This window comes from Gadus chalcogrammus, chromosome 6, assembly GCF_026213295.1.
Source record: "Gadus chalcogrammus isolate NIFS_2021 chromosome 6, NIFS_Gcha_1.0, whole genome shotgun sequence".
Lineage (NCBI taxonomy): Eukaryota > Metazoa > Chordata > Actinopteri > Gadiformes > Gadidae > Gadus > Gadus chalcogrammus.
In genome coordinates this window covers 21,528,205-21,551,152 of record NC_079417.1, presented here as the reverse complement: position 1 = coordinate 21,551,152, position 22,948 = coordinate 21,528,205, and the positions used below count along the sequence as shown (strand labels likewise).

At 45.6% G+C, this 22,948-nt stretch overlaps 4 protein-coding genes across 9 annotated transcripts in view; 2 read left to right on the top strand and 2 right to left on the bottom strand.

Annotated features, from left to right (window-relative positions):
• On the top strand, positions 1-3,347 carry gstt2 (glutathione S-transferase theta 2). Of its 2 annotated transcripts, none has more exons than XM_056592107.1 (5): positions 1-274; positions 751-838; positions 918-1,068; positions 1,187-1,363; positions 1,962-3,347. In XM_056592107.1, exons 1-5 carry the CDS (start codon positions 148-150, stop codon positions 2,106-2,108), a joined length of 690 nt encoding a protein of 229 aa, XP_056448082.1. In that variant the 5' UTR covers positions 1-147; the 3' UTR covers positions 2,109-3,347. The 2 variants fall into 2 exon arrangements, with proteins under 2 accessions (XP_056448082.1, XP_056448084.1); XM_056592109.1 differs by having other exon boundaries at positions 9-274; positions 1,969-2,080.
• Positions 2,575-9,808, bottom strand: chek2 (checkpoint kinase 2). Of its 2 annotated transcripts, none has more exons than XM_056592101.1 (15): positions 9,654-9,808; positions 8,897-9,170; positions 8,259-8,374; positions 7,479-7,611; positions 6,348-6,438; positions 6,158-6,254; positions 5,604-5,657; positions 5,266-5,330; positions 5,082-5,181; positions 4,758-4,844; positions 4,478-4,641; positions 3,957-4,072; positions 3,077-3,162; positions 2,876-2,938; positions 2,575-2,741 (listed from the first exon to the last, which is right to left on the bottom strand). In XM_056592101.1, the coding sequence occupies exons 2-15, from the start codon at positions 9,162-9,164 to the stop codon at positions 2,664-2,666; spliced, it is 1,518 nt and encodes a 505-aa protein (XP_056448076.1). In that variant the 5' UTR covers positions 9,165-9,170; positions 9,654-9,808; the 3' UTR covers positions 2,575-2,663. The 2 variants fall into 2 exon arrangements, with proteins under 2 accessions (XP_056448076.1, XP_056448077.1); XM_056592102.1 differs by having other exon boundaries at positions 2,575-2,738.
• A 27-nt stretch (positions 9,809-9,835) lies between these two features.
• Positions 9,836-16,455, top strand: entr1 (endosome associated trafficking regulator 1). 4 transcript variants are annotated; one of them, XM_056592103.1, is made up of 10 exons: positions 9,836-10,146; positions 10,307-10,419; positions 10,814-10,915; positions 11,403-11,533; positions 11,644-11,743; positions 11,842-11,915; positions 11,993-12,104; positions 12,753-12,815; positions 13,013-13,152; positions 14,291-16,455. In XM_056592103.1, exons 1-10 carry the CDS (start codon positions 10,101-10,103, stop codon positions 14,382-14,384), a joined length of 975 nt encoding a protein of 324 aa, XP_056448078.1. In that variant the 5' UTR covers positions 9,836-10,100; the 3' UTR covers positions 14,385-16,455. The 4 variants fall into 4 exon arrangements, with proteins under 4 accessions (XP_056448078.1, XP_056448081.1, XP_056448080.1 ...); XM_056592106.1 differs by having other exon boundaries at positions 9,844-10,146; positions 14,295-16,455; XM_056592105.1 differs by having other exon boundaries at positions 9,845-10,146; positions 11,406-11,533.
• ccdc180 (coiled-coil domain containing 180) overlaps positions 15,144-22,948 on the bottom strand; it is a 19,449-nt gene continuing 11,644 nt past the window's right edge. Inside the window, exons 23-35 of the mRNA XM_056592100.1 lie at positions 22,369-22,485; positions 22,149-22,226; positions 21,815-21,898; positions 21,280-21,458; positions 20,803-20,886; positions 20,475-20,541; positions 19,387-19,492; positions 19,068-19,228; positions 18,655-18,792; positions 18,157-18,277; positions 18,000-18,054; positions 15,949-16,192; positions 15,144-15,711 (exon numbers count right to left, since the gene is read on the bottom strand). Coding sequence (XP_056448075.1) covers positions 15,577-15,711; positions 15,949-16,192; positions 18,000-18,054; positions 18,157-18,277; positions 18,655-18,792; positions 19,068-19,228; positions 19,387-19,492; positions 20,475-20,541; positions 20,803-20,886; positions 21,280-21,458; positions 21,815-21,898; positions 22,149-22,226; positions 22,369-22,485 — 1,569 coding nt within the window. The 3' untranslated portion in view covers positions 15,144-15,576. The remainder of the gene's footprint in view (positions 15,712-15,948; positions 16,193-17,999; positions 18,055-18,156; positions 18,278-18,654; positions 18,793-19,067; positions 19,229-19,386; positions 19,493-20,474; positions 20,542-20,802; positions 20,887-21,279; positions 21,459-21,814; positions 21,899-22,148; positions 22,227-22,368; positions 22,486-22,948) is intronic.

The window sequence follows — 22,948 nt, the reverse complement described above, 5'->3', positions numbered from 1 at the left end:
GCAGTAGTGTGCGGGTTTCTGCACATATTTGTAAACGCAGAAGAAGGGTTTGGGTTATCGGTTGTTCTTGTGATGCATGCATGATCTTTTTCCAGAAGTGTTGTTGAATATACAATTCCTATTCTAAAAAAGAGCTAATTTGAAACCATGGCAGGAGGAGTTAAGTATCCGGAGGTCTACCTGGACATGCTGTCGCAGCCCTGCAGAGCGCTGCACATTCTCCTCAGCTTCAACAAGGTGCCGTTCACCATCCGGACCGTAGCGCTGAGGAAGGGTGAGCGCAACCGGCCAACTAACTAATCGGTCAACTAGTCAACTAACGGTGGCCAGTCAGTACTTTGAATTCATTGAGATTTCTGCCTCGAGAACTTTCTCTTGCGGTGACCTTTGACCGAGTAAGACAGCAGTGGACTTTGGCAGGGGACGCACCTTACCTTCAGTTTTAAATCCCTCACAAACGGCTTACTAAACAACATTTAAGCATGGACCTAAAACGTATACCTAAACCCAATACAATGCCTCACAAGGAGTCGTTCAACTTTCATAAATTTGAAAGATATACATGTTGAAATTCGCACTTTCGACTTTCTTGTGATGCAAGGGATTCATTTAATCATTACCAAGGCATCAAACAAAACCACTACTATCGTGTCTATGTGAACGTCGTACCACTTGTGTCCATCACAAATAATAACGTATTATGTATCCTATGTTGTATATGCACATTGCATACACATTGCTTGTCCGCAGGAGAGCAGAAGACTCCGGAGTTCACAAGTTTGAATCCGATGCAGAAGGTTCCCGTCTTGGTGGACAACGGTTTTGTCCTAACTGAAAGGTACAAAGACTTCCTAACGTGACCTCTGACCCTGGACTCCAAATTGAAGGCTGTTTGGTTGACTATGTTTTTGTGTCAGTGTTGCCATTTTGAAGTACCTGGTGACCAAGTACAGCCTCCCAGAACACTGGTATCCAAGCCAACCAGACAGGAGAGCTAAAGTAGATGAATACATTTCTTGGCATAACACAAACACTAGACCGCACACCGCCAAAGTCTTTATAACAGAGGTAAAAACAAACACACACACACACACTGCACGATTTGCACAAACCGTTTCTCTTGCTCACTATTCCTGTTGGTCTGTGTTCCTTCCTACCTGCATGTTTGTCTGGTCTGTGTACTCAGGTGCTGATCCCCCGTATGACTGGTTCTGCTGTGGATGGTCTCAGAGTGGAGAGGGCTCTGGCTGAGCTGAAGGACACTCTGGATATGCTGGAGTCCATGTTCCTCAAGAGGCAGCCCTTTCTGTGTGGGGACGACATCACTCTGGCTGACCTCCTGGCTGTCTGTGAACTCATGCAGGTGGGCGCCCGGACACGCAGGCCATAACATCTTTCTGCCAAGTCTCGTGGCAACACCAAGCTAGTTTGCATCAGTGGTTTCCTATGTCTGAAGTCACCAGGACTCCGTTAACTATCAGCATTCTGACTAGTATTCTTGCCATTCTTGAGATGTTTATCTCAGGATGGAGTCCCATCTAACTCAATTGGAGGTGGTTGTAACTTGGAGCCATTTTGGTTTAGAAACGACAAAGTTAAACTATCAGGTACTTTTTTTTCAAACACCTCATTGGGATGTTTCATGTTTGCTTACAATCTATGCTTTTATCACGCTACACCCAGAAATTGATGAATAAATTAAAGTCATCCACCAATATGGTCACCTCTTTTTTTTTTTTATTTTACCATTAAGAAGTCAAACATCTCAATACCACCATGGGACAAACTGAGAGCTGACATTTTGTTTGGGGCACACTGGAGTTTTGAATAACAGAATAATTGCCATGCTAAGAAATCTATACACTGAAAGTATTGAATGACGCATAGCATAAATACTGCAAAAAAATATATAACGTTTTAAAATCAGTTTAAATTGTTCGATTGACTATTTCCTCTTCTAGCCACTAGGGGGCGACAGAGACGTGCTGAGCGATCGGCCGAAGCTGCAGCGATGGAGAAGCCGCGTCCAATCAGCGCTTGGGGAATCATTTGACGACGCCCACTCTGTGTTGTACAAACTTCGTGACAACTTTAAATCCAAACTCTGATGTTCTTTGACATAACACACGATAGCCACAGAGCTGTCAAACATCGCAGTGCCTTCGTTATGCTAGAACGTTTTTTATTAAATTAAGTGGAATGCAATTTGCAAAGTTGCTTGCTTTTATAATCTAGAATCCATCAATACAAGATACCAAACTAAGATTCGTTAATTTACACATTGAATTCAGAAAAGGTTGTATAATACGGTGTGTTGTTTAATCAGGGGACTGATTGCTGTGGTCTGGTCTAATAACTAACCAGCCTACTCTCTCCTCTACTGGCGTCCTTTAAAATGAAATCAGGGATGGGACTGTGTCAATGTCGTCGTTAATGAAACCTTTGACAGAGCCTTGGCCCATGCTTCCATTATCATGGTCGAGATGTCTCCTCGGAGATCACAAGTGTCATCACACGTTGTCAGGCTACATCATGATTTTTTTTCTTGTTCATGATTTGAAAAGCAGCATATAAATCAAGACCAACAAGCCAATTCACCAGTGAACAAAAAATGGTTTAATTATAAAAACATATTATTTACAGTGACTCAGTGACATTTGCGGTCATTGTACGGTCTTCTTGGGAAGATTTCCGTCTCCCTCCTCGTCCTCTCTCGGCCTCTTGTTTTGCGAGAGTTCCTGCTGGATACACAAACACACTACAGTGGGCGGCGGTTCACGTTCCTCGGCATGACTGTAGCAAACGTACGGCATGGTCAGGTTGGGGCTCTGCATAAACAGAAACCTAAATACATGTCGGGTCCAATATGTGTTACCGTGTCTGAGTCTCCATCAGGAGGGTACATCAATTTATTGGCCTGGGCCAACATCGCAGGGTCCTGAAAAGCACACAAGTCACTTATTAAATAACAATGTCTGAACACATGGTGGACTAATGACAGTGGTTTAGATGACAGTACATGTTTTAGCCTTTAAATGTTTATATGTAGCTCATGGTTTAGGGGGGAGTGCTTTACCTGTAACCATGGATGTTTTAACGCTGATGTGATGGACAGTCGGAGGGAAGGATCAACCACCAACAACTTCCTCACCATGTCCTTGGCTGGAACACAAAGTCAAGTTTTAATGATGCTTGCACACCACCACACAGCCCCCTTTAAGAGTGCGTCAAGTGTGACATCCAGGGATTGCATAATTCAATGGAGATTAACTGTATGCCTGTGACCTCAAGAGGGATACCCATAAATCTTTAAATCTACCTCCATGTGTCCTTTCCCTTTTTCAATCTCGGTACATAGCCAGAGACAAATCATAAAGTTACGGGAAAACTGACCAACGCTAATGGCGGAGTAATGCGTGTTTCCACATTCAAGGAGAATTCCAGGTGGTTCCAAACCATGTGAGCGAACAACTACATCAAGTTGAAATCCACTGAGCCGCTCAGATTTTGTCTTGCCACCTTTTGTGACGTGATGGAACAAGGGGAATCGGGACACTAATTAAGAGCAGGATATCTATCGCCTGGCGTGTATTGGTCGCATTATAAACAAGCCGACTAATTAGAAGTCCCTCCATGGCAGCTTATTGGCTTTGGGGTGTGTGTAGTTAGTATTTATTCTTTTTGGGTGTGTGTAGTTAGTATACAGTCTTGGTTGTTTGTAGATAGTGTATAGTCTTTGGGGTGTGTGTATATAGTCGTTGCAGTGTGTGTTGATAGTGTATAGTCTTTTGGGTGTGTGTAGTTAGTATAGTCTTTGGGGTGTGTGTAGATATCATGAAGTATGGAGTGTTGGGGATGTGTGTGTAGATGGTATGCAGTGTTTGAGTTGTGTGTAGATGGTATGTACTGTAGTCTTTAGGGTGAGTATAAATGGTAGGTAGTGTTTGAGAGGATACCTTGGGCCGAGATCCCTTTCCACTTAGAGGGCACCATGGTGAACTCCCCCTGGATGATCTGCTCCTGCACAGAGGGACGGGACGGGTGCTCGTAGAATGGAGCATAGCCCCCGAGACTAGAGGGAGACACGGGGTGATGAGGTCCATAGAGTTTACATAATAAGGCACACACTGTCAATGATAATGTCTTCCTAATGTTTCTACCACCCATCGAGGGGATACACTTTGGGTTTTGTTTGTAGTTCTTAATTAAATAAAAACCTAACAGAACCCTAAAGTACCTCTTTAATTGAAATTACTGTGCTATTCTGTCTGCTGTGACGCACCCTCTCCGGGATTAATAAATATCTCATTGTTTAAATCCATAAAATCCTCCAGATGGGGTAAACATGGAAGAGAGAGAGGAGACTGAAGAGAAAGCTGTCGTTTTTTTTTCATGCCGACAGACACTGAAGTGAGTCTCTTCTAGCAACAGGGATGCAGCATTAAGTGCAGTGTGGGGGGGTGGGTGAATAGCTTACCAGACAAAGAGCAGGACTCCAAGGCTCCAGGCGTCGACGGCAGGCCCGTAGCCCGTGGTGGCAGCGCAGGTGAACACCTCGGGGGCCAGGTAGGACGGGGTCCCACACAGGGTCCGGGACAACGTCTCCCCCTCCAGAATCTTGGACTGGTTGAAGTCTGTGACCTGGACAGCACGCATTGGGTTGACAACACTGGAATGCATGTACCTTATTGTGCATATACCTTGGTGACACAGATGTGTGTGTAGCCCAGTCAGAGGTGTGTACCAGACGTGTGTACCTTAATCAGACAGGTTTTTGCCTGAGAAGCCAATAGAATATTCTCGGGTTTCAGATCTCTGTGGATGATGCCATTCCTGTGGAGGTACTACACACACACACACACACACACACACACACACACACACACACACACACACACACACACACACACACACACACACACACACACACACACACACACACACACACACACACACACACACACACACACACACACAATTGCTCCGGGTAAACTTTGTGTTTGGAACCAAAACCAGAGCTGAGAGCCAACAGACACGACGAGCTCCGAACTCCCAGAGTGGCTGTGAACCAGTCGTCTCACCTCCACTGCCATCAGCATCTGGTAGAAGTAGAGTTTAGCCACAGCCTCATCCAGGCCATGCCCCGCCTTCACCCTGTTAAACAGCTCTCCCCCCTCCATCCTGACAGACAGACAGACAGACAGACGTCCGATCAAGAGAGTTCCTCAGAGTGGGTTGAAGGGCTTGAGGCGGTCGTTGACTTACAGCTCCAGGACGATGTAGTACGTGTCCTCTGTCTGATAGAAGTCCTCTGTTTTGATCAGACATGGCTAGAGGAGGAGAACAAACCGGGTTACAAGGCTTAACAGTCTTAACGAGTGTCTGGGGCCGGCACATCTTGGTTTACACACACCAGGCAGATTCACTTGGTGATCAAATACTTAAGAGTCCTACTCTAAATGAGAGAGGGTATACATTACAAACCAGTGTTCCTTGCTCTGTCAAAATTATTCTATTTTGAAATTGTGAAATTTAACTTTCAACTTTTAGCATTCGAACATGTCCAGTGGAGGTACGCAGACCCCCCCCTGCAGCCCACTCACGTGGTCTATCCTCCGCAGGATCTCGATCTCCCGCTCTGCGTTCCTGGTGGCCGTCTGAGCACAAAACATCATTACTGCTCAGCCTACGGACAGCCGGAAGACAACAGCAGAACTCCAGGACCCCCCGTCTTTTTCAGTTAACGTGGTGGGGGAAAGGAGGGCGGGGCTTGCTGGGAAAAGTGAAACTAGCTCAGGGTTAACAAACGGGTGCTACCCTCTTGATTTGCAAAGTCTTCTTTGAAATATATGAACATATGTGTTAATCATTGCATTATTCAAACAGGATTCAAAATGATTTGTCTCTCGCCACTGAGGGCCGTGCATATTTTCTCCGAAATGGGGAATAACAGAAGGGGAGGGGCAACGGCTCTCTATAGAGTTGAACAACTGACGAGGCGACAAAATAAGGGAACTTAAGTGCATTTATTACTCTGTGTATTCAATAAGGACACCTGTGAAAGTACCCTGGGTGACTCCAATTATCTGATGCTACTTAGTAGTGCAATGCGGTGCAGGGGTACAGGAACAGGATCCACACCGACGGGGTGACTCACCCCGACTGAAGGGAAGTTCTTCTTGTTGATGATTTTCACCGCCACCTTTTTACAAGTGGCCCTCTCAAAAGCCAGCTTCACTTCGCCGCACACACCCCTGGGAGAAAAATAAAAACAGAACCACCAAAAAAACAAATCAAATGTAAAACCGACCGGGACGAGCGTTGACGTTGAGACAGACTGGACGTACGTTCCGATGCCCCTGGAGACGAGGTACTTCTCCTGAAACTCTTTGGGGAAGATGGTCTGGTCGTCGCTCACGAGGTCCATAAACACAAAGACTGCAGAGACATGGACGGATGGGAGACCGTTAGAGACAGATAGTTATAGGAAGACAGACTGTTATAGAGACAGGGGGAAAGCCCGAAATTCAGACCGAGATAGAGAGTTATAGACAGGCGGTTAACGAGAGATAGTTATAGAGACAGAGATACGGACACAGTTATAGACCGACTAATGCCAAGCTCACACAGCCTGATTAACATTAATAAACACCACTGCAGCCTCTTGTTGCGTAGCATTAACCAGCTCGTAATTTCCCTCTCTTCGCGCCATGCCCACCTCATCTTCTAATGACTGTCAAAACTGCTCAACAGTTTTTGTTGGCATGATTGCTAGTGTGCAGGTCCAATCATCCCCTGACTGCTTTTCTTTCCGCCACATTCAGCACCCCTAACGCCCATGACCCCATGAATGGGGATTCATGTGTTACGTCATACGTTGCTCCTAACAACCTGCAGGTCCTCTTTAACACTGAATTATGAGTGTATGTGATGCACTTTGTAACAGTGTGTTTTAAATAGAGCTATATAAATAAAGCTTCATTGACTTTCTTTCTTACACTACAGGACTTTCAATCCGATTCCGTCGTCAAAGAATTCCTCAAGAGAAATGTTCCGGTCTTGGTGTAATCTGGGAACGGTTAGGAAAACAGCCTGGATCTGTTGACCCGAACGTTCCTCTGATCTGAGGTGATCCAAGACACGATGATCCCTACCCTAGAGTTCTTGGTATTATCTGAGAGACCCCTTGGTGGTTGTATCCTACCTTAATCAGCTAGGCTGTGCTACATTTAAACTGCTCTCCTCGGATGGGATTGTGAGAGATTTAAAAGTGTGGGCTTGGCACCATCGTCTGCCTATCACCGTCTCTCTCTCCCGTCTCTCTAGAGAGACTAGTTATAGACTCACTCAAAGCTCCCTCCTATCCCGACCAAGCGGCCGACAGGAGACACAGAAAGAATTGAAGACAGCGACTGATAATACCAAGCAATATCCATCATAATACTGATATTGATGAGGCCCTCCCGGACGCCACGCACCGCGGTTGCGCTCCTCCGCCAGAGAAACCACAGAGTTGTTGACCAGCGGGTGCTTCATGCCCTTCCCAACAAGGGTCCCGTCCACAAAGGTCCCGTTGTTACTCAGGTCCTCCACTAGGAAGTTACCCCCCTCCTGGAGGAGAGTGATGCATGCAAAGTGAGAGACAGAAAATGTGACCACGCCGCAGACATGATGACGTCAACCGCTTGACCTCAAAGAACGTTGAAGATGGTGCTATTATAAAAAACGATGATATGGACGGGCAAGACGAGACACATCCAGATTATAATAACAGAATGAAGAGTTTCCTTGATGTTTTGATCAATGAACTAATAAATATAACCCAAGTAAACCAGAAACAATTATAAAATGGAGATTGATGTGGCTAAAGGAATGATTATTTAACCCACCGAGTGGACGGCTCAGGTTAGCTTCGGACCACCTGTGGTCATGGTCTCTGAACCATTTTTTTTGTGAGATCAATTATGTTTTTTGTGAGACAGGCCAAGGCTGTTAGACATCAATGGTAGTTGTAAGACAGATGACGGTGGTTGTGAGACACACTAAGCTTGTGAGACAGACTAAGCTTGTGAGACAGACTATGGTTGTGAGACAGAGGGTTGTTGCAAGACAGAGGGTTGTTGCGAGACAGATTATGATGGTTGTGAGACAGACTATGATGGTTGTGAGAAAGACTGTGATGGTTGTGAGACAGGGCCTCGGTAGCCATACAGGCCCTGTCTGTGTGATGACTGGGTTTGTGCAGCAGGAAGGAGTACCCTGTAGATGCGGAAGTGCTTCTTGCTGTAGATGAGGAATGATTCGAGCCGTGGGTCCCCAATCACATAGTCACATTTGAGGTCCCGCCCAAACAGGTATGCATCCTCCACACAATCTGGTAACACATAAAGAAAGGGTAGCTCTGTGTCAAGCCCAAAGGATAGGTTGACAGATTGCGATTTTACAGAGATCACCAGTGTTTACCAGTCTGCTGTCACCACTAGAGGGAATTGGGTATTGCTGTCCCGGATCAATTGCTTTCACAAAAATCCCACGCTGTGCTAAAGTATCCCTCCATCATAGCTATGCAATGACTGTGCTTGTTATGGATCAGCATCTCTATAGATCCTTTATGCAAGAGTTGCAGTGAATGTAAACATGTAAAAGATGGTTACTGAACCGATTTACTTGACATGTCTTGATTAACATAAACAATCTCAGGCTGAGGATGTTTTCATCTGCTGAACAAGGTGCCTGTGCACATACATTTAACAGGAAGGAACATATAAGTATTAGGCCATCCTCAGAGGTCAAGGTAAATCTGCATTTCATGCGATATGGTTTGGATCTAGAGATATAGCATAGATAGTGTTCTTCCCTACGAGCTACCAGCCTGGCGGCCTGCGGTCCTACTCACTGAGGGCGCGGAAGCCCCACTTCATGGGCAGCATGCGGCCCCAGGGCACCGGCTCGGGCTCCTCCGGCACCGAGGCCAGCGTCACCGGGATGGTTTCCACGCTGCTCAGCGTCCCCGATGACTGGCTGCTCGAGGTCGGCCCGCTGGAAGAACCAGACCCAGTAGCAGAACCAGAGCCGGCCTGAGCCTGGCTAGCGGTAGGAGGCGACTGTGTCGGGGCCTGAGAGTTGGACAGGCTCTCCTCCTCTTTAGACATATCTTCAGACATGTTGACCTGAGGTGGAGTGTCAAGTTAGTTAACCTGCAGTGACAGCCTGGGGGACTTTCTTTGTGATGGCTGTCAATTGTCGTATTATCACCTAACGTGTTGTGAAAATGTGATGCACATTCTGGGCTCCCTAAGCCAGTTTCGGTCTTGGCGAACAGGTAGAATGCATTGTTTTAAAATATTACAAATCAGTTTTCAAACAGTGTGAGATACACAAAAAACAGGAAGTTGGGCAACAGTTAACTGTTAGCGGACACTTGACTCAAAACAGGCAAAGATGTCACGAGATTCTAGAATGCCAGGTTACAATTCATTTGTATTTTGTCCGTCCACAAATTCCCTCCAAAAGGCCATCCACCAATCACCTAAAGTTATTCCTAGTAATCACAACTGATAGCTAGTGACCCTTAGCCCAATTAGCGTTTACATCGAATCGCTAGTATGCAAATCGGACCGCAATGAACGACATAACGCCCGTCTCACACTTACAGGTCGGGATATGTGTGTTCAGGTGAGGCTTTAATCAAATCAGCTCCACTGTCTTGCAGGCTCATGGACGCTTCGTGCAGCTTTGCGCAGCAGCTCCAGCTCTCATGTGGGATTTCCCGGGACTTGGACACACCCCGCCCACCTACTACGTCAAGCCATACGGTAGCCAATGAGAAGTTGACAATTTAACACGTGTCCTTCCTGTTGATAGATCCCTTTCCGTGTTATCGTACCCCCTTTCAGCTAAACATCTGGATGTCCTTGTTTTTAGAAAGGATTGGCGGCTTCGGTTTTAAGGCTTGAGAAGAAACCGTGCGGGCTTCCTCTGCTGGTCAGTGAAGTGCTGCTCGGCGATGACGCGGGATCTCTGAGCTCCCTGCTGGTCTTCACACTGCTAGTTTTCAGACTTCAGACTGCTGGTCTGAGGGTGTCTCACTGTCCAGAGACATGTCCAAAAACAAGAGCTCCGCCAAAACCCTCCTCATCGTAGATGGTACGTACCTCACTACTATGGGTACAATCAGAGAGGATGTAGAAATAATATAGAAATGCAATCAAGTGAAAAGGAAGGAATTTAATTTACACAATGGAAGTTGTCCTTGCAATACTGCAATATGTGTTACTGTGTTAATACATATCGTGCTGTGTTACAGGGGACGACGAGGTCCAGGAGGCTGAGCTCAACCCCTTCTCTTTCAGAGAGTTCGTCCGCCACCATGGACCCGCGCCGGGCTCCGAGGAGACGAGCGGCTCCTACAGGAGGAAGGTAGTCCGATGGCCCGATCGGCCGGGCACACTGACTTACAGCTGCAAAGATTAAGCAATGCAATCCTACAGTGAAACTATGCAAACACCAGCATATCTTGACTGCATGTTCATTATTTTAATACTTTAAATAGTAATGACTTGTGGAATTTGTTTATTGCTGACAATTTGTCTTTCTGAGGCACATATTAACATTAATGTATGCATCTTGACCAATCTTTTTATTGTCTAATGCTTGGCTCTTCTAGTAGATGTCCAAATAAGTAAGGTTATCTTACCCTGACCGTTGAATATGGCTGGTAGTTTCTAAGAAAATTCACTCACTAGATAAGTGATTGTATGTATGACGTGCATGGGTTTTAATAGGTTGATTATGATTATGTGTGTCTATTCAGGTGCATGACACCACCAGCAGCCAGAGCAGAACGCCCACCTTTGCCCCGGCGATGGAAAGCAGTTTCTTCTGGGAGCCCCTTCGCAGTGTGCTGAGGGCCCAGGTAGTTAGTGAAGATTACATCATTCTATCCGTCTCACTCACTGGCTTGTTCGACCTTCCTCTCTGCTCAAAAACAAAAGACAAACGCATAACAAGTGCTTTATGCTTTCCTGATTACTACATTTCTCGGTGGGAAAAACTGGGATTAGGTTTCCCTCCATTCAGAAGTTTGCTTCCCCCTGCTCCCTTAAACCAGTTGATATTCTATAGAATGCTGCTTGACACGTCTTGATCTTTCTCCTTCGGTCTCTCCCCTCCTCTGTCTCTCTCCTCCTCTCCCCCTCTCTGTCTCTCCCCCCCCCCCTGTCTCTCTCCTCCTCTCTCCCCCTCCTCCTCTTTCGCCCCCTCTCTGTCTTTCTCTCTCTCTCCCCCCCTCTCTATCTCTCTACGTCTCTGTCTTTCTCCCCCTCTCTCTCTTCTCCGTCTCTCTGTCTCTCTCTCTCACACCCTCTCTATCTCTCTACGTCTCTCTGTCTCTCTCTCTGGAGGAGGATGAGGAGGGAGGGGCAGAGTCTGGACTGGCTGCTGCTGCTGCTGAGGAAGAGGAAGAGGGGGACAGGAGCTCCTCTCTCTGGCTTCCAGACGAAGACCAAGAAGAAGAAGAAGCTAAGGAGATAAGGTAGGCAAGAGAACAACAACTGATATTTTGTGTTTCAGATCAGATTTTACACACACAGCCGACATCTCCTCTCAGACGTTGCAAAATATGTTTTCTGTCTCGCGTCTCAGCAGGACTGGAGGAAGAGGAGGGGAAGATTATGAAGGAGATGATGAAACTACCATATTGGAGACGCCAAACTCTCTCAGCAGAAAGAGTTCAATGCAGCAGGTTATGACACACACACCCTGGCACACACCCACACACGCAAATGACTCGTGACGCATGACAAATGAAGTGTGTGTGTGTGTGTGTGTGTGTGTGTGCAGCTCCAAGAAGAGAACATGGTTCTGAGGAGGAGCGTCAGCGATCTCCACAAGTCGTCCAGCGCCTATAAAGAAAGGTGAGCTCCGCCCCCTCCTCCCTACACAGGAAGTCTGGCCATAATTGACCCAGCATGCATCTCTTCTCATCCCCCAGGATCCAGCAGCTGTCGGAGGAGCTAATCCGCCGAGGGCACGAGGAGGAGAAGGAGGCGCAGGCCCTGGAGAGCATGGTCCACTCGGTGGAGCAGAACCTCCAGCTCATGACCGTAGGTCCTGACCCCCAACCCTGACCTCTGACCCCCACCTCTGACCTCCAACTCATGATCCTCGGTCCTGACCCCTGACCTCTAGCTCATGACCCTAGGTCCTGACCCCTGACCTCCAGCTCATGACCCTAGGCCCTTACCCCTGACCTCCAGCACCTGACCCTAGGTCCTGACCCCTGACCTCTAGCTCATGACCCTAGGTCCTGACCCCTGACCTCCCCTGGACCACCCCTGGATGAGCCATGTCGAGGCTCTAGAGAACCAAGCTGTGCCCTCAAAAAACTATTTTCCAAATAATGTGTTCTAAAAACTTGTATTTGGTATTGCACATCATTACTGTGATATTGGTACATGTGGTACCTAAGTCCCCATGGTATGGCTTGTTTTGATGATTAGGTTATGGTTTGGTTCTGATATAACATAATTTGGGTCAGCCGCAAACCCTTTGGAGTTCTTGTATGGGCCTTGAGGCGTAAATTCAAATCTTTACCAAGAACCCCCTGGAACCTGCTCCCTTACCCCCGGTTGGGAACCGGTCTAGACCTCACCATATAGATGCATACTCTCTAGACCAGAGCCTTTATTCCTACCGACCAGACCCAGGAGAGGGTGGTTATACGTCCGTGTGTGTGAATATCTGTGTTTCAGAAGCGAGCTGTGAAGGCAGAGAGCGGCGTTTCCAAACTAAAGCAGGAGCTGCAGCAGCTCCAGGTACACTTTCCCAGTTGTGTGTGGTCTAAAGCACAGTAACAACAACACAGTCAGAAGTACTAGTGAAATCATTGTGTGTGTGTGTGTGTGTGTGTGTGTGTGTGTGTGTGTGTGTGTGTGTGTGTGTGTGTGTGTGTGTGTGTGTGTGTGTGTGTGTGTGTGTGTGTGTGTGTGTGTGTGTGTGTGTGTGTGTGTAGGGTCACATGGAGATCATTAAATTAGAAAATGAACGCCTTCTAGCAGAGCAGCTTGAAACGATGAAAGCCATGAAACAAAATGCTCGGACGGCTGCAGATTACCTCGGCAAGACTGCCATCCAAGCTCGCTCTTCTATCAAGTCAGTATAAAACCCTACCCTGCTACCTCCCAGGACCCTACTATCCTCAGCACCAACACCCTACCTCCTAAACACTAACACCCTACCACCTAACCACTAACACCCTACCATCCTACCTCCTAACCCCTAACACCCTACCATCCTACCTCCTAACCCCTAACACCCTACCATCCTACCTCCTAACCCCTAACACCCTACCATCCTACCTCCTAACCCCTAACACCCTACCTCCCATGACCCTACTATCCTAAACACTAACACCCTACCATCCTACCTCCTCACCCCTAACACCCTACCATCCTACCTCCTAACCACTAACACCCTACCATCCTACCTCCTCACCCCTAACACCCTACCATCCTACCTCCTCACCCCTAACACCCTACCATCCTACCTCCTAACCACTAACACCCTGCCATCCTAACCACTAACACTCTACCATCCTACCTCCTAACCACTAACACCCTGCCATCCTAACCACTAACACTCTACCATCCTACCTCCTAACCCCTAACACCCTACCTCCCATGACCCTACTATCCTAAACACTAACACCCTACCATCCTACCTCCTCACCCCTAACACCCTACCATCCTACCTCCTCACCCCTAACACCCTACCATCCTACCTCCTAACCACTAACACCCTACCATCCTACCTCCTCACCCCTAACACCCTACCATCCTACCTCCTCACCCCTAACACCCTACCATCCTACCTCCTAACCACTAACACCCTACCATCCTACCTCCTAACCACTAACACCCTACCATCCTACCTCCTAACTACTAACACCCTGCCATCCTAACCACTAACACTCTACCATCCTACCTCCTAACCACTAACACCCTGCCATCCTAACCACTAACACTCTACCATCCTACCTCCTAACCACTAACACCCTGCCATCCTAACCACTAACACTCTACCATCCTACCTCCTAACCACTAACACCCTGCCATCCTAACCACTAGCACTCTACCATCCTACATCCTAACCTCACGCACCCTCCTATTCTACTGCTCTACCTCCTAAACACTTGCAGGCCTATATTCAGAATATTGTTGCTAGATGCCACTATCTAACTCTTGTCTGTCTGTCTGTCTGTCCGTCCGTCTGTCTGTTTGTGTCTGTGAAGACAGCTGTTGGGAGAAGCAGAGAATCTGCATTTAGTGTCACAGCTGCTGCAGTCAATCGACAAGATCTCAACGCACACCTCTGACATCCACTAGTGCAGTGTTTCCCAAACTTTTTTCTGGGGATGGTTTCTAATTTTTATAATTACAAACCATCGCGACCAATATAAAAAATAGTACAGCACTTTCAAAAACATGCTTCTTGTTTTAAATGCTCATGCCAAACAGGTAGGCGTGTGTTTAAGGGCAGCTATTTTTAGCAAACAGTCAATCGATTCGAACAATCAACATTAAGAAAAGAAAAAGTAAACTTTTTTTTTATCTTACATTTATTTGGCGACCCAATTAAATCATGTGGGTCGCGACCCAGTCTTTGGGAAAGACTGCACTAGTGCCATCTGGCCATATCCACTCAAGCCTTCTCACATCTACTCGTCTGGTCTGATCATCTACACAGAGACCTCCTGAACTAATTGGACTTCTTGTGAATTGTCCTTTTTTCTGTTCCTTGGCTCTAAAAATACCATCAGCTGAGACTATTTATTTCTTCTTGAAAGCCAGATCATAATTTGCCTTTTAAACAATTTGAAATGCTAAATATAAGACAGAGCATCTAAATAGCTTGATATTTAATTTTTCTTATACTGTATTTTTTTATTGTCATGAATTTTTAAATAGTATATCACAGATTTTGAATACTGCAGATAGCATAATTAATGCAATGACACTTTTATATAACATTGATCTAGAGGCCTTGGTTAAGCATTTTCTTGTGAACTATTAATCCCCCCATGTGCTATGTTTGATAACAATTTCTTTGTGATAGAAGTTTGTAATGTAGACGAAGAGGCCAAATGAATGCAGCTTCTCAGAAGGCCAAGTAATTTCTGTCATGCTGCTCAGTTTGCAAATGGGTTTGATTCCGTGTGTTTGAGTTGATGCATTGTCTGCACCCAGTGTCACAAAATCTCCCTGGCCATAGTACTCTACCATAGCCCTTCAAAGTGATTGAAGCACTAAAAAGTCAAAGAATGCGATGGGGGGGGGAAATATTGACACACTTGAACTTCCAAAACCAGTGCTGGAACCACGCTGTGATTATTAGGATGGCAGGATGGACTAAATCAGGCTAAACAAAAGTCAGCACTATACTATATATTTTACTATATATATTTGACAACGGGCTAGAGGGAGATACAACTGTTGAATAGACCTCTCCTTTTTGTACAATTATAGTATAAGTATTTTTATTGAACCCTTAATAAATCAGCTCTGGGACTGACGGTGTCTACTCTGTTTTGAGCGTGCTCAAAGTGTTCATCTGTTGTTGCCAATGGTGAGTCCATCTCTGCAGCTGGATCAGCAGTCGCTCTCTGTCCATCCTGAAGCGCTCCGACTCTGCCTTGGAGACGTCCTCATAGCGCTTTACACACACACGCACATACACAAGCACACGCACAAAGACAAAGACACACCTTATTTTCCAATGTGAGCACACACCGTACAAACTACTTATATGCACTGTTTTGTGTTGTAGGCAAATATTAATATAATTCCTGAATATGAATATGTCCTGTACATGGGTGTATTTTAATATCTGTTTGGAAGTGTACTACAAGCTACATACATGTATAGATAATAGTGTAACTATCATGATTACCTTCAAAGCTCTGTCTCTGTGTAGGAGGATTTCCTGGTGTATCGGGCTGCTGACGGAACCAGCTGTTGCCGTGGCATCAACACAGGGTTCTATAGTTGTTTGACTAGATGAGCTTGTTTCCATGGTTACAGCGGACGTTGCATTGGCCATGGTCATAAGGGTTTTGTCTTCGGTAGCCATGGTTACCGTGGATGCTGTCGTATCATCAGCAAGGGACTGTGAGATAGGAAGTCCTGCCCCAATCCTGGCAGACATAAAACGCGCAACAAATAAACAAAACAAACACCACAACATAATAAAAGCTCCCCACACACAAAGGAAAATAACGGAGGATATTCGTGGATATAGTTGTTTTTTAAAGGCGTGATATTATGCCACCAGGTGTGAGTGGGTTTATAAGCCGATGAAAATCTGCCTTTTCCTGTGTTTTTGTGACATCACAAGTGGCTAATCACACTCACACCTGCTGGCATAATATCAGCCCTTTAAGTTATTTTCCCTATGTTTGTTGACACCAATGAGCGATCCATCCACGACAAATGACAACGGTCATGGCTTCTCCTTGGACACCATTTGAAAAGGCCAAAGTTATTTCGATGGAAGGTATCTGTCGTTAATGTGATCGAAAAACCCTTCTGGGCCCCGTTTCCCGATATCGATGGATCTTCGCTCGTAAGATGGTTCGAAAGAGGGAGCTTTCGAACCATCGATAATTTCTTTGGAGCGTTTCCCGAAACTCCTCTTAACGTGAACGCGCATTCGCTGCACTCAAGACGATCTTAGGATTGTACCTGTCCACTGACATGGTGCTGAAACGGGCTATGACGCAGGGGGAGACGCAGGAATGTCGGAGGAAAATGGGGTTAAAAAGGGTTAATATCTCCCCATCAAGGCCAACCGCAGAGTAGCCTACGAAAAGAATAGATTGCAATAATATGAATGCTAAAGATATTAAAACACAATTGATTAAGCCTAGGCCGACATATATAGCAGTCCTTATCCTGAGCGCACGATCGGGAGGTTGAAGTTGCGCTTTAGATGCCTTCACAAGTCCAGCGGAGGGCTCCAGTTTTCGCCGGCCAAGTCATGCGCTGTGATATGTGTGACAGCTATGTTGCACAACATTGCAGCTAAGGCTGGGGTAGCTTTGGTTGAACTGGAGGACATTGAGGACGATGACGACGAGGAAGATCGGTGTGAGGACGGCCTCCCTCATAACTACACGGCTGGTTTTCATGCACGTCGAAGAGTGATTGAGACTTTTTTTTAACCCCCTCCACCCTCCCACATGTCACTAAACATTCCCGTCAACGTGACCAATCCCCACCATATCCCAGCCTTTTGCCTGCTCCTTTGCTTGTTTTTTATAAAAATATATAATTTTTATTTTTATAATTTTTTTTATTTTTTTTTACATTATTTTATGCTACGTTTTATGAGTAGCCTATGTCAGTCTGCACAAATCCCCCCCACTTTCTCTCACACATTTTAAGTGCCCTGCCTGCTCAAACATTTCCTGGACTGTCTCTCTCAAACTAAGAACATAATGGCCCACATTAGGCTCAGACGCACGTGATACACCATTACCAATGTGTTATAATAAAACGCATCCAATACTAGGAATGTCCGCTGGCTACGCCACTGAGGCTATAGTAGGCTAACGAGGCTCTTAGCGTCCTACGAGTACCCTGGAGCACTCGTTAGCTACTCGTGACTCGTGAGTGACTCGTTTTTAAGACGTTCGTTACCAAAGATGCTTTCGGGAAACGGTGTGAAAACTGTACGATGCTCTTACGACCCACTCTGCGATCCACTTAGGCTAAAGATGCTTTCGGGAAACGGGGCCCTGAGCTGTGCAGGTTGTATTCCTTAGGGTGCTACATAACAGGGCAAACCTTAATTTCGTTTCTTCATTCTTTGGTTTGAATGGTCTATGGTAGTGATATACCAGCATATCATTTGAGTGGGATAGTTTGAATAACATCGCCCATTGACGGTCATCTTGTCCATCCTGCATCTTTGGTGGTTTCACCTCCGAGCTTTAAGGTTACCTGTTGGCTGTCTGGACGCTGTTGGGCATTAGCAAATCCTTTCCAGCTTCAGTGTCTGTGGTGACAGAAAAAACAGACACAACATGTTAATGATAAAGATGATAGGACGTTCAATCCTGCAGTACATGTCTTTATCTGAAGAGGGGTCAAAGGTTACCTGGAGTAGGGAGCTGTTCTGAAAGCTCCAATGTAAGGAGGTTGTCCACTTGGCAAACTAAACTCTCTGTCAGGGACGACAGGGATGCTGTGACGTCCTCCTGTCTGGCCTGCATGCACTCCTAGAGGACAGTGTGGTGGCTGAGGTTATTTGTTTGTAGTGGAGGTTATCACGTTCTGCTGTTGCACAATGTGATTCACCTAGGTGGGTTAAATGTTTGTCGTGAGGCAGAACGACTTCAACTGGCCTAACTACTATACTTCAATGTATAAATATAGATCAATATTTGTAGAGTACTGCAGGTGCAAATTTTTTTCCAATTGGCAAGCCAATTTCTTCATACTAGCTTCATAGTACCTAGAAGCGTGGACTACACACCTGTAGTTCTTCATACTAGCTAGAGGAGTGGACTACACATCTGTAGTTCTTCATACTAGCTAGAGGAGTGGACTACACACCTGTAGTTCTTCATACTAGCTAGAGGAGTGGAATACACACCTGTAGTTCTTCATAAATCCTGTTGATGCTGCTGCGGTACTGGCTCTGTCTGTCCTCCTCTCTCCTCCTCAGGGCATCTAGCTCCTCTTTACATGCTGGATGTCCCAGGCGCACTTTCAGCTGGCTGGAATGCTTCCTCTGCACACACATTGTATTACTTTATTTAAGTCCACATAAATACCCAAGATAATTCAGGATATAAAGAGAAGAAACGCAAAACAAAGGATGCAATGCAATACACAAAATTACACACTAACAAATCCTCATCATGGATACAAAGAGCTGCCTGCGTGCGCACACACTCACACACACACCACTCTCTCGCGCACACACACACACACACACACACATACTCACACTCTCTCACACACACACACACACACACACACACACACACACACACACGCACAGACCTGGGTGTGATTGGTGGCGCTCGCCGTCTCCTCCATCCTGGTCCTGAACTCTTCCACTGCCTTCATCAGCTCCTCCTCCTGCCGTTTCCCATGGTTACCAAGCATCACCGGTGCCAACGTGCGGACCACCTCCTCTAGCTCACACAGCTGCTGACCAAACTCTGTATGATACACACCCACTCTCTTTGAGTTAAAGGGAAAACAGTGCTGTGTGTGTGTGTGCATGTCCGTGTATGCGTGTGTTTGTTTGTCTGTGTGTGTCCGTGTGAGTGTGTGTGTGTGTGTGTGTCTGTGTGTGTGTGTGTGTGTGTTAGTTTACCTTGTATACTTGTGGTATTAAACTGCTTGGCCTGTTCCTGGTATCCAAGCAGCCTCTTGATAAACCTTTCAGCCCATTGGTCAAATTCCTTCTTCCTGTACAAGTCCTTCACGAGCATTCAAGCATATATATATATGCATTATACAATGTGTGTATATTCTTTGCAAAATATTAAAACATATTAATTAAAATTTCCAACACTTGATAGAAGTTTAATTTCTACTGTTTTCAATCCCAAAGTTTTTCTGTGTCATTATACAACGCCAGCAAAAATAGTGTTAATAAACCCCTGATCTGATTGGATGGAGGTTTGGAGGTAGAATTGCGGAGTAGTGCAGATTGGGGATTGATGACAGGATTCAATAAATGGGAGGGGCTATAATGTTACATTTGAACTATTGTATCTATGTTGTATCTAATTACAGCATTTAATTTAGTTACTTAAAAAACTTTTAAAAAAAAAGTCTGAAGACTCCCTCTATGCCCTTGACATGTCCAGAAATTATTATTTCCTTCTACAAGGTATTGGATTCAATCTCCCTGGTGGGTCTAAGACCAATCGCTGGCCCAGCAGTCTTTCTATGTTATAGCAGACCAAAAACGGCCTTGTCTCTTGTCTCATCTCTTATGGAGATGCTCTAGGTCTCCTTTGTGGACTGGATGAAGCTTCCCATGAGTGTATTTGTACATTGGCTACATACACAGTGTTGGTTTGAAAGCTTTAAAGACAGACACTTTTTAACAGTTAACCACTGCTGACGAGTTTGTGTTGGCTGTTAACAGCCAATCACGGGCTTACAGATAACCGCCAAATAAGAATCTGGCGGGGATAAGAAGCGAAATATAAGAAGCGAAAGAAAAAGACACGGCCTGTTCACCCAGATTTGAGTCTGCTCTCAGACTTCAGATGATCTGTGAGAGTAGTCTCAGAGCGTCCAGCTGACTGACGGACCAATCGGAGGCTGCCGTTGTTCGAGGAGGCAGGTTATAATGTAAGGGAACAGGCAAGGTGCCGATGTCTCCCTTGAGTTGCCTTTTGTCAAACAGAGGGTCTCAGGACTGAGAGTTGGTGTTCACTAGACGTTTACCTCGGCAGCCTGCAGAAGCACCTCATTTGCCGTCCTCAAAACACTGTTGACAGTTAACTTAAAGGACCTGGTAGGCAAACACGTACACATGCACGCACACACACACACACACACACACACACACACACACACACACACACACACACACACACACACACACACACACACACACACACACACACACACACACACACACACACACACACACAGGATACAGATAAAGCATTTGTTCACGCCTGTTTTCTCTCTTTGATATAGGATTCTTTTCTGTCAATGTTGCAAAACAACAATAGATGTCCGCTCCTGGAAGCTTCTAGAGGGAACGTACCGTGTGTTCTGCACCAGGTCTGGGTCGCTTCCAAACATTTGAACCCACTTTTCATTCTTGCTCGTTTGAGGCAACCTTCTCAACCTAAACACACATATACACATTTTAATATATTTTTTCCCCTGTTCAAAAATGTATTGTATAGAAAATGTATGCCGTATAAAATATATTATATATATTTGAGTTATAATTTGAGACTGTCAGCAGAAAAAGACTACCTTAGATTCAAATATTTTAAGGTAGGGGTTATTAGGTGCAAGTGCAATAGCAACCACCACTATGGAAAAGAGCTAGAGAGGTACTAGCAGACTCCTCCCTGTTTAACCAAATACATATCTTTTAGTCAGAATAAAAAAGTATGTTCCAATTCAAGGATTTGCTTACCCTTTAATCTAAAATATGATATTCAAGTTAAAACCATGAATGTATTAACATTATGGCACAATTGATTTAAGTCTCATTCATTTGAATATTTACTTGTTGAGCACTCCCATGGTGATGTCCTCAGAGGAGGCTCCACTCACAGCAGCAGCAGCCAATGGGAGCTCTCCAGTGGGTCGGGTCGGAGTTCTGGGCAGCTTGGAACGAGGTCTGGCCGCCACAGCAAACGATCCCTGCAGAGTCTGCTGTGGTGCAGGAGACTCAATGCTGGAATCCTACACACACGCATACACACACACAGACACACACACATGGGAACGCACGCACCGCACACATACACACAGACACAGACATACACACACATGGGAACGCACGCACCGCACACATACACACAGTCAGACACACTTATACACATACACACACACAGAAACAAACTCACCACACCGACGCACACAAACGTGCATACGCGCATGTGGTATACATAAGGAGGTACTACATAATCCGACAGATTATTAGACAATAGATAATATGGAGTAATTAATAAAGAGTAATAACTCTCAGAAGGATGTGAGATGCAGAAAACCAATTAAGAGGACAGGAAGTAGCATCCTCTGCACAGGTAGTGACATACCCTGTTGCAGTCCAAGTACTGGTAGCGTTTCTTTAGCTCTTCACCAAGGGCAGACAGACTAGTAAACACCTTCTCCTGAGACACCTGCAGAAACACACACACACACACACACACACACACCCACACCCACACCCACGCACACACACACACACACACACACACACACACACACACACACACACACACACACACACACACACACATACACACACACACACATACACACACACATACACAAACAAGTATACTACTTATTTGATGACTCAAACTGTGAGGTGTTGTTAACTGAGGTTGATTGAGTGCTACAGGTATTGAAGTAGCGCTTAAGTCATACCTCAGCTGTCTCTGTAAGTCTCCTCAGGTCTTCAACCTGTCTGCTGATCAACATCTTCTGCTGGTTACTATGGGCTGCCTAAAACACACACGCACACGTACACACACACATGTACACAGAGACGCACACACACACAGACGTCACACACACACATACACAAAGTTTAACTCGGACTGAATGAGATATGTTCAGGCAGACAGACAGGCAGACAGACAAGTACCTCAGCCTTAATTTGGACCTGGACATTTGACACCACTTTCTGGATCTTCTCTGAGAAACTTATCTCCAACAGGAGTGGGGAGAGCTTCTCCTGCAGGCGATCCACCGTCCCCTTCACCTGTCAAGGGCGGAGAGGAAAGTAGCAGAGGAGAGAACATTGAAACAGAGAGAGCAGAAGAGATAAATAATACAACGCAAGGCTGAGCTCGGGGTCAGAGTCCAAAGCTCCAATTGTCCGTCTCCAGGTTAAAGGACATGGCTAGTTGTTTCAGACCCCAGGTTAATTGTTGACATTGTCTTTTTCCTGATGAAATCAGCCATGGATTTTGTTGAACTCACTCCTTCTCGCTGTGTAGACGCAAATTGAAATAGGGCAGTGGGCATTTCATTGACATCCATTATATTCCAGAAAAATACCTTTTTTGGTTTACTGTCTCCTTCAACATACATTTGAAAAACTGAGTACTTCATTTTCCTTCAGAAAAATAATGCTCAGTTACTTACTGAACTGTTTCCCTGCACTCAGATTTAAAATGAACACATTGCCAAAAATGTATCCATCATCTTTGCTTATAATTCTA